This window comes from Chiloscyllium plagiosum, chromosome 11, assembly GCF_004010195.1.
Source record: "Chiloscyllium plagiosum isolate BGI_BamShark_2017 chromosome 11, ASM401019v2, whole genome shotgun sequence".
Classification (NCBI taxonomy): Eukaryota; Metazoa; Chordata; class Chondrichthyes; order Orectolobiformes; family Hemiscylliidae; genus Chiloscyllium; species Chiloscyllium plagiosum.
This window is the reverse complement of record NC_057720.1, coordinates 85,272,099-85,287,241: the sequence shown is the minus strand read 5'-3', so window position 1 is coordinate 85,287,241 and position 15,143 is coordinate 85,272,099. Positions and strand designations below refer to the sequence as shown.

At 42.9% G+C, this 15,143-nt stretch overlaps 1 protein-coding gene across 1 annotated transcript in view; it reads right to left on the bottom strand.

The window, feature by feature from the left end:
- Nucleotides 1-13,484, bottom strand: part of rasal2 (RAS protein activator like 2) — a 415,750-nt gene extending 402,266 nt beyond the window's left edge. The window contains exon 1 of the mRNA XM_043699997.1: nucleotides 13,125-13,484. Within this exon, the coding sequence (XP_043555932.1) occupies nucleotides 13,125-13,197 (73 nt within the window). The 5' untranslated portion in view covers nucleotides 13,198-13,484. The remainder of the gene's footprint in view (nucleotides 1-13,124) is intronic.
- Between the last annotated feature and the right edge of the window lie 1,659 nt (nucleotides 13,485-15,143).

Genomic DNA, 15,143 nt, shown 5'->3' with positions numbered 1-15,143 from the left:
ATTGGGTTTTTTAAAACTTGGAACAATAGAAGTACCCTGAATGGGTGGGATCAAGCTCCCACAGGACCAGGACTTTTAGTTTTAGCTTTCTGTAGTTGCTGGGGTCTTGAAGCTGGGCATGGAAGCTCTTAGTCCTCTCTCTATTACAGCTAAAAGTTGGGGTTCTCTTCCTGCTGCTATGATTGCATGTGAGACAATCTATTTTACTGAATTTGCCTTTTTATGGGATGTTACTGTATTAGAACAGTTAATTAGGCATAGTTAATATATATATTATTTTGTTAAGCATTTCAATAGAGGTAGTTAAGCCAATTCTTTTCCTTTTATCTTGTCTGTATTTTAACTGTACTGTAAAAATAAAACGTGTTTTGCTTAAAGTCAAGTAGCTTGACCAATCAAATTGCATCTGGAACACAATGCCTTATACGTACCTTTAACGTAAGAAAAAGTTAGAGTCTAGGCTATTTTCTTAAATACTTTGAGGGGATTCAGTATAGTCCATTACAGAATTGGTATGAAAGGGACATAAGCCAGTAGACAGCTGAATGAGCTCAAATTTACAAATGGTGCTACGTGGGAGACCGACCAGCAGTGTGTTGGAACATTTGAATCTCAGGGTAATAACTGCCAATCTGCAACTCCCCTTACACCCACATCCAGTCCTGAAGAAGGGTTACACCCGAAATGTTGACTTCTTCACCTCCTGATGCTGCCTGACTTGTTGTGTTCTTCCAACCTCCTGCTTGTCTACGTATGAGAGTTTCAGCAGCACTTCAGTTAAAGTTGAAATAGAGTTGAGACAAGTCAGAGTCAGTGGTCTTAGTGATGGAGAGGACATGTGATCAGTTAGGATGTTAAAATTGTGAATGTTGTGGTACAGCCTCTTTGAACAGCAAAGGGGCAGGAGGAAGAAGGTGACTCAGGAATTATGTTCATCATGGGAACTAAAGATGATAAGTTTTGCATTCCCAATATTTAATTGGATGGCATTTATGCTCTACTGGGACTGGATGTTGGAGAAGTAATATGACAAATTACAGGCAGTGGTGGATTTGAGAGAAGTGTGACACTTTAGAGTTGGATGTCATTCGCACACACATGGAACGTTACTAATCAAGTGCACGGGGCAAAATAGGAAGGGACCAAGGACACATACTTGGTGGCAACATTGTTGAGACACAATTCTCTGTGGTTTATTCGTTGCAATCTTGATTTCTGTTGGGAGTGTGGAATTGCGGAATCACCTCCTCATTGCGTCATAATCTGCAGATCTTTCTTGCTCCTAAAACTCCACTAAGAGTAATCCAGTTTAACAGACAAATATGTCCAAACATGACTTGCTGAGTATCAGCAAAAGGTGAAGACACAAATTTAATGCCCAATTCTTAAAAATGTTATCAAGGCAGAGAGAAGATCAACAAGGGTCAAAGGAAAGCAGAGATGAAAAACTGAATCAGTCCTTGAAGGTGTATCAGAAAAGTTTACCTTTATGTGAAGTTTCATGAGGAGGATGAGAAGGAAGAGTGGGGTCAGAGTCAGGAACACTTGTTTCACATTGACAATAGTGACCTGCACTCAGTGCAAAGTGATCAGACTTAGTTATTGCATCAAACTCATTAGAAGCAGTTGCGAAATTACAAAGTGAATTGTACAAAATTAATACCTGGATTCCTGAAGGGGTTATGCCCGAAACATCGATTCTCCTGCTCCTTTGATGCTGCCTGACCTGCTGCGCTTTTCCAGCAACACATTTTTCAGCTTCATCAGTGGCAAATGGAATTTAATGGAGTCTACGTGTCAAGCACAGCACATAGGAAGGAAGAAACAAACATACCCTGTTATCCATAAATGGGACTATAACAGCTAAGGATAAAGTTGAAAAAGAAAACAGAGGTTTTTGAATACACTTGCCAGAGGAAGTCATATCAAACAGTGTAGGTTTCAACTAGCCCACACCCTGAACACAGAGACAAAAGAGAACCATTCAACTACTAGAGGCAGTGAAGGTAACAGCCAGAATCCCCATCCCTCGGGTAAGGGATCTGCAGTATGAGACAGTCGATTTCTTAATCTTGGAAAATGAATGCTGAAAGTTGACTTTACAGAAGGTTGTAATATATCTGGAAGTCATAATCCTGGCATTTTGTCTTGAAAAACACTACAAGAATAGGGGGCGGCACGGTGGCACAGTGGTTAGCACTGCTGCCTCACAGCGCCAGAGACCTGGGTTCAATTCCCGCCTCAGGTGACTGATTGTGTGGAGTTTGCACGTTCTCCCCGTGTCTGCGTGGGTTTCATCCGGGTGCTCTGGTTTCCTCCCACAGTCCAAAGATGTGCAGGTCAGGTGAATTGGCCATGCTAAATTGCTCGTAGTGTGGTAAATGTAGGGGTATGGGTGGGTTGCGCTTCGGCGGGTCGGTGTGGACTTGTTGGGCCGAAGGGCCTGTTTCCACACTGTAATGTAATCTAATGTAATACCTACACTACATGTAGTAGTTCAAGAAAGTCGCTCACTGTTACCTTCAATGGCAATTAGGGGTGAGCAGTAACCATTGAGCAAGCCAGCGATCCCCACATCTCATGAATGAATTACAAAAATGAATGTTACTATAAATAAAAATATGGCATTTGTACAAGGATAGATGGGTTCTAATTAGCTCATTAAGCCTGATATCAGGAGCATCTTCTTTTTATAGAGAATGTGATCAGTGCCTGAAATGGATTGAAATGGTGGAGGATGAAACCTTGAGGACCTTTAAGAAACAATTGGATGTCATGTTGAGGAAAATGTCATGTGTAATTGGATGGATGACGAAATTCTGGGCCCCACAGTGATATTCGGGGTTTGGCATTAAATAAGAGATCTAGTTTATCACACACAGCAGAGGATTCTGGAATTTGGCGAGGACTGATGCTTGTCAAGTATAGAGTCCTGATTATGTATTGATTTGGTCAATAAAACTGTGGAAAGCTGTTTTACATCTCCCATTTTTGAAGAGATGTAAAACTCCTACACCTGAAGAAGCCAGCCATTGGGGAGTTAGTCTTTCTCTTGGCACCAGGCCTGTGAAACAGAGGTGATCTAGGCACACTGCCAACAGTTGTGGTAAATCATTTGAAGGTTGGAAGTGTCTAGTTGTGTGTTGCCAGCTGTGGTTCAACCACTTCAACTTCTGTGTCAGGAGGTTGTGGTTTCAAATTCTATTCCCAAAACTTGAGCTCAGAATATAGATTGATATTCCAGTGCTCCAAGTGTTGAACATTTTATATTTTAGATGAGATGTTGAACCAAGATCATGCCTGTCTTCTCCGGTGGATGTTCTATTTTAAAAAAGAATCGGGGAGTTTGAGCTCATGTCCTGGTCATCTGACCATTATTTATACCTAGTTCTGTATATCTGATCATTTTTCCATTTTGTATGTGGATGCTTGCTGTGCACAAATTGGCTGCTGCTTTTCCTACATGCTAAAAGTGACTAAACTTCAGAAATACCTAATTAACTGTAAAAGCACTTCAAGATGCTCTTAGATCACAAAAATTTCTCTTTAAATGTAAGATCATGTTTTAGTCACTCAGATTCATTGTGGTGATCATAACAGGATCTAGACTCTGCTGAGGGGAGGAATCCTCAACATCTTCAAGCAGGTCGACCATCTGGAAACCTATCAAAAATAGCTTGACAGCCCTCTGCTGTTGGAAGCATGCTCTATCAAGTACAACAGGTAGGAAGATCACAAGCAGTATAAAAGCCATCATGTAAGAATTCTCCCTGGAGCATTGGAGGATGCAGAGTGACCTTATAGAATACTATAAAACCATGAGAGGCATGGATAGGGTGAATAGCCAAAGTCTTTTTACCAGAGTTAGGGAGTTCAAAATGAGGTTTAAGGTGAGAGGGGAAAGATTTAAAAGGGACCTCAGGGGCAACATTTTCACACAGAGGGTGGTGAGTACATGGAATGAACTGTCAGAGGAGTTGGCAGAGGCTTGTACAATTACAGCATGTAAAAGGCATTTAAATGGGTACACGAATAGGAAGGGTTTAGAGGGATATGGACCAAATGCTGGCAAATTAGACTAGACGAAGGTAGAATATCTGGATGACAAGTTGGAGCGAAGGTTTGGTTTCTGTGCTGTGTATTTCTATGACTACATAAGAACAATCTAAATGGAAGATCTTATGATCTTACATCCTTTTGCTTAACACCACTGAGGCCCTATTGTTTGAAGGTCTTTTTGTGACCATTGAGCAAATGTTGTCAGACCCAATTATCCATGATTACACATACTTAAAGAAAAAGTTTTACTAATTAGAAATTGCTGAGTCACAAAGTAGATGAAGAATTACACGTACCAACAAAGGCTGAAATTTTACATGGAGACAGTGGTTTCAAGCATCTCACACTCCTCTCTCCCAGTGCCCTCCAAGTCAATGAATCCACTGACAAGAGGCTGCCTGATGGCACCTCACCCTCAACAGGTAAAATTCCAGTCTAAATGAAACAGTGATTGGCATAGTGCCATCATCATATGCTTAATTTTATGTCCCCATACAACTTGCCAACCCTACCTCCAGGGGATGTAAAATGTTGGTTAAGATGTTGAAAAGAGCAGATAGAAGATGCAAGGAAATGTCTGGCTGAAATGCTCCAACCATCATGTGGTGTAGAGCCAGCCTGAGGGAACAGCTGCTCATTTTCTGCCAGTCATGTTTTCTCTGCCATTAGATTGTCTTGGCAGCTCACTGACAAGCAGGACAGCCTCACAAGTTGTATAGATGTAGAACTGGGCAGATATCTTGGAGATTTTTCCATTTCATGAAGAATAGGTGTGCCATCTACCTTTTAAATGGTTGATTGTTTTGTGTGGTGTATGTGGATTTACTGCAGGTGTTTAGCGGGGTGGAGTGAGACTGAGCAGGAGATTGATACCGCCAGGTACAAAAAGAAAGAAGGATGTTGGTTGGCATATCTTGGAGTTGCTTTTATTACTACTGACGTGCAGATTGTACAGATACCTTGCACAATATAACTTTGCTTTTGTTCAATGCTTATCATCGAAACTGCTTGAAGGGATTAAAATAAACATAGATGCAGTACGTTACAAATGGAACACTGTTGGTGGCTCCAACTTTTCACAATAACATGATAATGCAGCATTCAAATACATTTTACGGCATGACAATCTAACATGTCGGCACTTGAAGCATAAAGCTCACATTGTTTGCACTCCTGTATGCTGCAAAATACAGAGATTAACTGGCCCATAATTACACAAAAACAGACACGCTCACAGACTGACACACACATAGACACACAAGCACTGACTCAGACAGGCTCACACACTTACTGACATACATAGAGCATTAGAGATGTACAGTACAGAAACTGACCCTGCGGTCCAACTCATCCATGCCGACCAGATATCCTAACCTAATCTAGTCCCATTTGCCAGCACTTGGCCCATATCCCTCCAAATCCTTCCTATTCACATACCCATCCAGATGACTTTTGAATGTTTCAATTGTACCAGCCTCCACTACTTCCTCTGGCAGCTCATTCCATACATGCACAACCCTCTGCATAAAAACGTTGCCCCATAGGTCCCTTTTATATCTTTCCCGTCTCACCCTAAACCTATGCCCTCTAGTTCTGGACTGCCCCCATCCCAGGGAAAAGACTTTCTTTATTTATCATATCCATGCCCCTCATGATTTTATAAACCTCCGTAAGGCACCCCTCAGCCTACAATACTCCAGGGAAAACAACCTCAGCCTTATCAGCCTCTCAATATAGCTCAAACCCTCCAACTCTGGCAACATCCTTGTAAATCTTTTCTGAACCCTTTCATGTTTCACAACATTCTTCCAATTGGAAGGAGACCAGAATTGCACGCAATATTCTAAAAGTGGCCTAAAGAACAACCTGTACAGCTGCAACTCCTGTAACTTCCCAACTCCTATACTCAGTACACTGACCAATAAAGGAAAACTTACCAAATGACTTCTTCACTATCCTAGCTACCTGTGACTCTACTTTCAAAGAACTGTGAACCTGCACTCCAAGGTCTCTTTGTACAGCAAAACTCTCCAGGATCTTACCACTAAGTGTATAAATCCTGCTAAAATTTGCTTCCCCAAAATTCAACACCTCACATTTATCTAAATTAAACTCCATCTACAACTCAGCACATTTGCCCATCTGATCAAGATCCTGTTGTACGCGGAGGTAACCTTCTTCGCTGTAATCTCCAATTTTGGAGTCATCTGCAAACTTACTAACTATACCTCTAATGTTCACATCCAAATCATTTATATAAATGATGAAAGTTATTGGCCCCAGCACCAATCCTCGTGGCACTCCACTGGTCAGAGGCCTCCAGTCTGAAAAGCAACCCTACTCTACCACCCTCTGACTTCTACCTTCAAGTCAGTTCAGTATCCAAATGGCTAATTCTCCCTGTATTCCATGAGATCTAACCTTGCTAACCAGTCTCCCATGGAGAAGCTTGTCGAATGCCTTACTGAAGTCCATATAGATCACATCCACCACTCTGTCCTTATCAATCCTCTTTGTTACTTCTTCAAAAAGCACAATCAGTTCGTGAGACACAATTTCCCATGCACACAGTCATGCTGACTATCTATAATCAATCCTTGCCTTTCCAAATACATGTAAATCCTGTCCCTCAGGATTCCCTCCAATAACTTGTCCACCACCGATGTCAGGGTCAACGGTCTATAGTTCCCTGGCTTTTCCTTACCACCTTTCCTAAATAGTGGTACCGCATTAGCAAACCTCCAGTCTTCTGCCACCTCACCTGTGACTATCAATGATACAAATATCTCAGCAAGGGGCTCAGCAATCACTTCCCTAGTTTCCCACAGAGTTCTACGGTACACCTGATCAGGTCCTGGAGATTTATCCACTGTTATGCATTTCAAGATATCCAGCACTTCCTCCTCTGTAATATGGATATTTTTCAAGGTGTCACCATCTATTTCCCTACATTCTATATCTTCCACGTCCTTCTCCACAGTAAACACTGATGCAAAATACTCATTTAATGTCTCCCCCATCTCTTGTGGCTCCACACATAGGCTCCCTATTCTCTCCCTAGTTACCCTTTTGTCCTTAATGTATTTGTAAAAACCCTTTGGATTATCCTTGACCCTATTTGCCAAAGCTAACTCATGTCCTCCTTTTGCCCTCCTGATTTCCCTCTTAAGTATACTCCTACTGCCTTTATAGTCTAAGGATTCACTCGATCTCTCCTGTCTATATCTGACATATCTGAGTTTAGAAGACTGAGAGGGGATCAGATTGAGACATGTAAGATTATTAAAGGATTGGACAGTCTGGAGGCAGGAAACATGTTTCCACTGATGGTGAGTGCCGAGCCAGAGGTCACAGCTTAAAAATACGGGGTAGACCATTTAGGATAGAGATGAGGAGAAACTTCTTCACTCAGAGAATGGTAGCTGTGTGGAATGCTCTGCCCCAGAGGGCAGTGGAGGCCCAGTCTCTGGTTTCATTTAAGGAAGAGTTGGATAGAGCTCTCAAGGATAGTGGAATCAAGGGTTATGGAGAGAAGGCAGGAACAGGATACTGATTAAGGATGATCAGCCATGATCATATTGAATGGTGGTGCAGGCTCGAAGGGCAGAATGGCCTACTCCTGCACCTATTGTCTATTGTCTAAATGCTTCCTTCTTTTTCTTAACCAAAACCTCAATTTCTCTAGTCATCCAGTTTTCCCAACACTTGCTAACCTTGCCTTTCACTCTAACAAGAATATACTGTCTCTGGACTCTCCTTATCTCATTTCTGAAGGCTTCCCATTTTCCAACCATCCTTTTACCTGCAAACATCTGTCCCCAATCAACTTTTGAAAGTTCTTGCCTAATAACGTCAAAATTAGCCTTCCCCTAATGTAGAACTTCAACTTTTAGATTTGGTCTATCCTTTTCCATCGCTATTTCAAAACTAATAGAATTATGATGGCTGGCTCTCCCCCATTGATACCTCAGTCACCTGCTCTGCCTTAGTTCCCAAGAGTAGGTCATGTTTTGTACCTTCTTTCGTAGGTACATCCACATAGTGGCTCAGAAAATTGTCTTGTAAACACCTAACAAATTCCTCTCCATCTAAACCTTTAACACTATGGCAGTCCCAGTCTGTGTTTGGAAAGTTAAAATCCCCTACCATAACCATCCTATCATTCGTACAGATAACTGAAATCTCCTTCCAAATCTGTTTCTCAATTTCCTGCTGACTATTCGGGGGTCCATAATACAATCCCAATAAGGTGATCATCCCTTTCTTATTTTTCAGTTCCATCCAAATAACCTCCCTGGATATATTTGCAGGAGTATCCTCCCTAAGTACCAATGTAATGCTATCCCTTCTCAAAAACGCCACTCTCTCTCCTCTCTTCTCCTTTCTATTCTTCCTATAGCATTTGTATCCTGGAACATTAAGCTGCCAGTCGTGTCCATCCCTGAGCCACGTTTCTGTAATTGCTATGATATCCCAGTCCCACGCTCCTAACCATGTCCTGAGTTCATCTGCCTTTCCCGTTATGCCTCTTGCATTGAAGTAAATGCAGTTTAATTTGTCAGAACACAGTTGCCCAACTCAACGACACCTCACCCATTACTTTAAGCATGCATTCCCTCAATCATTAATGCATAGCAGTAGCAGCATCTGCAAGATCCAATGCAACAAGTGACTACTAAAGAAAGGGAATTCATGGAATGCTTACAGGATGGCTTTTTGGAACAGCTTGTCATGGAGCCCACAAGAGAGCAGGCTATTCTGGACCTAGTGCTTTGCAATGAACCAGACTCTATAAAAGATCTTAAAGTAAGGGAACCCTTAGGAAGTAGCGACCATAATATGATAGAGTTCAGTCTGGAGTTTGAAAGGGAGAAGGCAAAATCGGATGTAATGGTGTTACAGTTGAATAAAGGTAATTATGAGGGCATGAGAGAGGAACTGACTAAAATAGACTGGAAGCAGAGGCTAACCGGGAAGACAGTAGAGCAAAAATGCCAGGAGTTTGTAGGTATAATTGAGGACACTGTACAGAGGTTCATTCCCAAGAAAAGTAAGATTAACCGGGGAGGGATTAGACAACCTTGGCTGACAAAGGAAGTCAGGAAATGTATTAAAGAAAAAGAGAGATCCTATAAAGTGGCTAAGAACAGTGGGAAATCAGAAGATTGGGAAGGATATAAAAGCAAACAGAGGATAAGTGGACCCCCAACTATTTCTTCGCAGGCCAAGCAGGTGGCTGACCTATGCGAGAAGTTGGGATTAGTATACATTTGGAGATGTCTTCACCCTACCGGCAGGGATTTCACCTTTTTTTCAAACCCACATAAATGTCACACAAGGATTGATTTTTTTTTGGCTCCCTCAACCCTTCTGGATTAGATTATGGGTTGTAAAATTGGGAACATAGCTATATCTGATCACTCGGTGGTATATTTGGAGGTTAGGTCAAGAGTGAGGGGCTAGGTTTGCGGCACTGCTGTTTGGATCCTTTTCTCTTTAAGGATTCCAAATTTGTGGAATACTTTTTGAGGGAGTTTCAAGAGTTCTTGACTATCAACTCAGGCATGGCTAGTAGTCCGTCTATGCTATGGGAAACTGCTAAGGCCCTTGCTAGGGGATTAGTTATTTCCGATTCGGCTAGCCAGAAACAACAGAAGCGGGAACAGCAGCGTCTACTTGAGACACAGCTGAAAGCCACTGAGACGGCACATTTTGCGAGGCCTTAGGTGACCAAGCTACAGCGGATCACGGCCCTTTGAGCTGTCTTGAATTCGATACTTACACAAACAGCAAAAAAAAGCTTGCTTTTGCTAGACAAAGACTGTTCAAGTACAGGGATAGGCCAGGGAAGTATTTAGCATATTTCACTTGGAAAAAGTGTGCTCCCCAATCATTAGTGCAGTTAGAGACAACACCAGGGTCCTTACATATGATGCCAAAAGGATTAATGAGGCTTTTCGGAGTTTTTACTCTGAATTGTATGAGTCTGAAGCTTGTGAGGATAGTTGGGCCAAGATGGAAGCCTTTCTGAAGAGCCTGGACCTCCCAGGGGTAACCCTGGAACAGGCCTCTCTCCTTAATGCCCCCTCGACAGTCCAGGAAATACAGGAGGCAGCTCGGCAACTTGAGAGTGGGAAAGCGCCTGGCCCTGATGGTCTCTCGGGTGAGATTTATAAGGGTTTGTGGGGACTCTGTCAGGGCCGATGCTGGAAATGTACAATCACTCCTATATGCGTGAATGCCGACCGCATCTTTGAGAGAAGCTAATATTTCCCACATTCTTAAGAAGAGGAAGGTTCCTGAGGATTGTGCCTCATGCAGGCCCATCTCTCTAGTAAATTGAAGATTTTAAAATTCTGTCTGAGATTTTGGCACTCAGATTGGAGAAGGTGTTGCCCCATATTGTCAAAGAAGACCAGACAGGTTTAATAAGGGGCCGTAGGTCTTTTAATAATATTAGAAGGTTGCTGAATAAGATCCAAGCACGTCAGCAATGATCGATCCAAGGGTTGTGGATTTCGTTAGATGCAGAGAAAGCATTTGACTGGGTGGAATGGTCGTATCTCTTTTATATCTTATAGCATTTTGTGTTGGGTGTTGTCTTTGCTAGGTGGGTGGAGGTTTTACAACGCCACCCTCTGGCCATGGGCATCACCAATGGGATGAAGTCTGGGAACTTTAGGATTGGCAGGGGTAGTCATCAAGACTGACCCCCTCACCGTTGTTGTTTATGATAGAGCCGCTGGCAGACGCCATTCGTCAGAACATCCACATAATCGCTCCGGAAGTGGGATGGGGGTACACAAGATTATAGTGTATGCGGATGATGTCCTTCTGTTTTTAATCAGACCCGATGACCTCAATACCCCATCTGATACAATGAATTAATTCATTTGGGGTTATTTCAGGATATAAGATCAACTTTGCAAAGTTGGAGGCTATGCCTTTGGGGGACCTCAAGGACGTGCCAGAGGTGGAAGATGGCCCTAGATTCTCCTTTAAGTAATCGCGGGCAGGTTTCCAATACCTAGGTATCTTTATTACCCTCATGTTTGGACTAATTTTGCTCACCTGCTTGACAATATTCGGCGGGATCTTCATTAATGGGAGGCTCTTCCAATTTCGTGGTTGGGCTGAATAACCCTTATGAAGATGAATGTCCTCCCTCGTTTGCTTTATCCCATACCTATGCTCCCAGGTCAACATTGCGGAAACATATGGGTTGGTTTAGTTCCTTCGTCTGGCGTCGTGGGCAGCCCCTCATCAAACTTACTAAATTGCAGTTGCCTCAAGGATGGGGAGGACTTGATTTCCCAGACATCAGGAGGTATCAATTGCATTCCATGCTGTCCTTTGTGTGCAATTGAGCAGGTAACGATCCAGGCGCAATATGGCTGGATATTGAGGTCTCTCAGGCAAAGTGTCCTCTTATTAACCTGTTGATCATGGATAAGATGATGACAGTTATGGACCACTGCCGGAATCCCATTGTTATTAGTACAGTCAAGGGATGGAGGGTAATGCGTCAGAGTGAGGGTTGCTTATCCAAAACTTTGCTACTCACCCCCGTAGTTGGTATGCTGGGGTTCCGACCAGGGATGATGGACTCAGGGTTCGAACTTTGGGCAGTGAGAGGATTTTCCACTTTGGGAAACTTGTTTGAGGGGGTAGCTATGATGTCTTTTGAGCAATTGTTGTCTAGAGGAATTAAGGGCTACGGGGAGAACGCTGGTAAGTGGAGCTGAAATGCGCATCAGCCATGATTGAATGGCACAGTGGACTCGATGGGCCGAATGGCCTTACTTCCACTCCTATGTCTTATGGTCTTATGGTCTTACTACCGGTCTAGAGAGGCAAGAGCAGTGAAGCATGGGAAGATTGTCATTTTTCCCCCTCCAAAAACAATCACCACCCTGACAAGGAGCGTTATTGCCATTCCTTCACCGTTTGGATCTAAATCACGGAATTCTCGCTTAAACAGTTCTGTTCATATATCTACACCACGTAGACAGTAGCATTTCAAGAAAGCTGCTCACCACCACATTTTAAAAGGCAATTAAGGATGGACAATAAGTGCCAGTCTTGCCAATGATGCTCACATCTCATTAATCTTAAATAAATAATGGTAAACACTCAACAAATATCAGGTAATGGATTTGGCAGGAGCAACAAAGTAAGGGAGTACATGATGAGTGGTAAGACCCTGGGAAGCACTGATGCTCAGATGGACATGTATACCAGTCCTTGATAGAATCAGGTCAGGTAGATGAAGTGGTTAAGAAGGCACATGGCATATATTGCCTTTATTAGCTGAGGTTTAGAGTTTAAGAACAGGGAAATTATGCTGAACTGTATAAAACATTGGTCAGGCTACAGCGAGAGTATTATGTGCAGTTCTGGAATCCATATTGTTATGAAGATGTGGGTGTACTGTACCATTAAGAGAGTTAAAAGCTGGCAGTGACAGTACCAAGTGTTCTCAATAAGATACAATGTAACATGTGGTCCAGCTACTGGGGTAGTTGAGATAGCTAGTTGCCTGGAGACAAAAATGGATTTGAATTAGGCCAATAATACCCCGGAAAATACCAAACTCCAATCAAGTTTGAATTTAGTCTATTGACAATCTTAAAAGCCAATGACACAATCCGATGCTTTGGGGATATAAGAGTAGGGAAATTTGAACAGTTGAGAGGAGAACTGTCAAGTCAATGACATCTGCGAGCTGCCCAGAGAATAGCTCTCTTAAAGTTACCTTTATTGACTCACCAAGATGGCGAAAATTCAGTAGAACTGCCGTAGAAGGCTCTTCCTAACAGTCAAGGAATATCCATCCATGGCCAACCTATATGGAGGAATTGTTAATTTACCAACTTATAGAATACATATTAATTGACAATTTGGAGTGGGAAGGATGCAAAAAGGAAAAAGAGTGAGCAAACAGCAGCGAGAAAGACACTCCCCTGCAGCACCAGGCATGCCAGAGGCTGCATCAGCGGCCTCTCCCGAACCTTTGGGGGACCTGACAAACTCACAAGAATTGGCAGTGGGATGGCAAGACTTACCGTGAAGGTTGAGACTGCGATCAAGGAGACCTGTGCCCAGGTCTAACCCATCGTGTCCATGCTGCAGAAGCATTAACGGGAGCTCCAAGCCCTCAAAGAGCGGATGGGGGAGGTGGAGGTTTCGAACCACGGCCTTGGAAACAGCGATCGAATCCTCATCCACACAAATCCAGGTACTGGAGCAGAATATGTGGGCTTGCAAGATTAGGTCAATGACTTCGAAAATCGAGGTTGGAGGACAAATCTTCAGATTGTTGGGATCTGACTGCCACAGTTCCTGGGCCTTCAAATTGAATCCGGACGGCTGCACATTGAAAGGGCCTATCAGGTGGCGGTGCACTGGTCTGGGCCGATACAGCACCCCTGCCCAGTCCTAGTGCACTTCCTCACAAGCAAAGAGTGATAGAAGCCTCCAGATTACTTGGAAAAGATCCACAGGCACTGCTGCACAAGGGGTCAAAAAGCATGTTTTTCCAGGATTTCTCAGTGGCTGTAATTCGAAAGAGAAAGTCCTTTAATGAAGTTAAAAAGAGGCTGAGGAACCTGGGCATCTAGTACTCCACGAGGTACCTCGCAGTGCTCCATGAAGACTCAGTTTATACGTTTGACTCAGCGGATAAAGTCAAGAACTTTGTAGACACTTCAAAATAGACTGATTGGTCTGAAGAATACAGTTAATGTTCGTCCTCTTTTCCTTCTTTTCCTGTGTCTTCCCCTTTTTTTCTCATTCCCTAACAATTAAAAAAAAAATCTTAGAATATGTTGTTCCTAACATATTTTTATAACTGGATTTTATCATGCGAAATTTTGTGGGTGCCCTTTTTTTTTGTTTGTTTTCTCTTTTAGTCACAAGTAGGGGTGACATGGAGTCGGGGATGAGCGGAGTGCTTATCCTGGCTTTGTCTTCTATTGTTGACTTAGGGATCATCTCCTTATTTATTTACTTTTGTTTTTGCCTAAGGCTGGGGCACAGTCTAGGCCTGAAGGAGTTGTGCAGGAGGGGATGGGTATGGTGAGTGCCTCCTATGGGCAAGGGGAAAGAGTCTCCCGTTCAAGGTTTTATAGTTGGTTTTCTTTGTAGTTTTTGACAGCAATAGTTGTTTGTAGTTATGTTAGAGTAGTTTTTGTACACACAATTTTATGACTCTATGAGTCTTTATTTACTTGTGCTTGGTGAATTGCAAGCAGGGTTCTCCCTCCCTCCCTCTCCCTCCCTCCCGGGGTCCAAGGGTCTCTGAAAGATGATATGGCTAAGTGTCTTATTAAATGGTGCACCTGGAACATCAAGGGAATTCATTTGCCAGTTAAAAAGAAAAAAAAGTGCTTTCTAATCCTAAGGGGGAAAGGGATGATATCGCCCTGTTGCAGAAAACCCATCTTGATGATGAAGAATACCTTAAGTTACAACAGGGGGGTTATGATTGGGTATTCTTTTCATCCTTTACGACTAAAAGTAGAGGAGTGGCTGTACTTATCCAGAAAAATCTGCCGTTCACATTATTCGAGCAAGTGAAAGAAGAGCAAGGGCGGTTTGTGATACTTAAGGCCCTAATACATGAGGTGGAATATTGCATTTTAAATATCTACTGTCCTCCGGTGCATCCTCTCAAATTTTTGATTAGCGCCTTTTCTAAGTTGAGTGCCTTTGGAACACAGCACATTATTATTGCAGGAGGGGGGTGGGATTTCGATTGTCTTTTGGATCCGACAGTGGACCCCCAACTATTTCTTCGCAGGCCAAGCAGGTGGCTGACTTATGCGAGAAGTTGGGATTAGTATACATTTGGAGATGTCTTCACCCTACCGGCAGGGATTTCACCTTTTTTTCAAACCCACATAAATGTCACACAAGGATTGATTTTTTTTTGGCTCCCTCAACCCTTCTGGATTAGATTATGGGTTGTAAAATTGGGAACATAGCTATATCTGATCACTCGGTGGTATATTTGGAGGTTAGGTCAAGAGTGAGGGGCTAGGTTTGCGGCACTGCTGTTTGGATCCTTTTCTCTTTAAGGATTC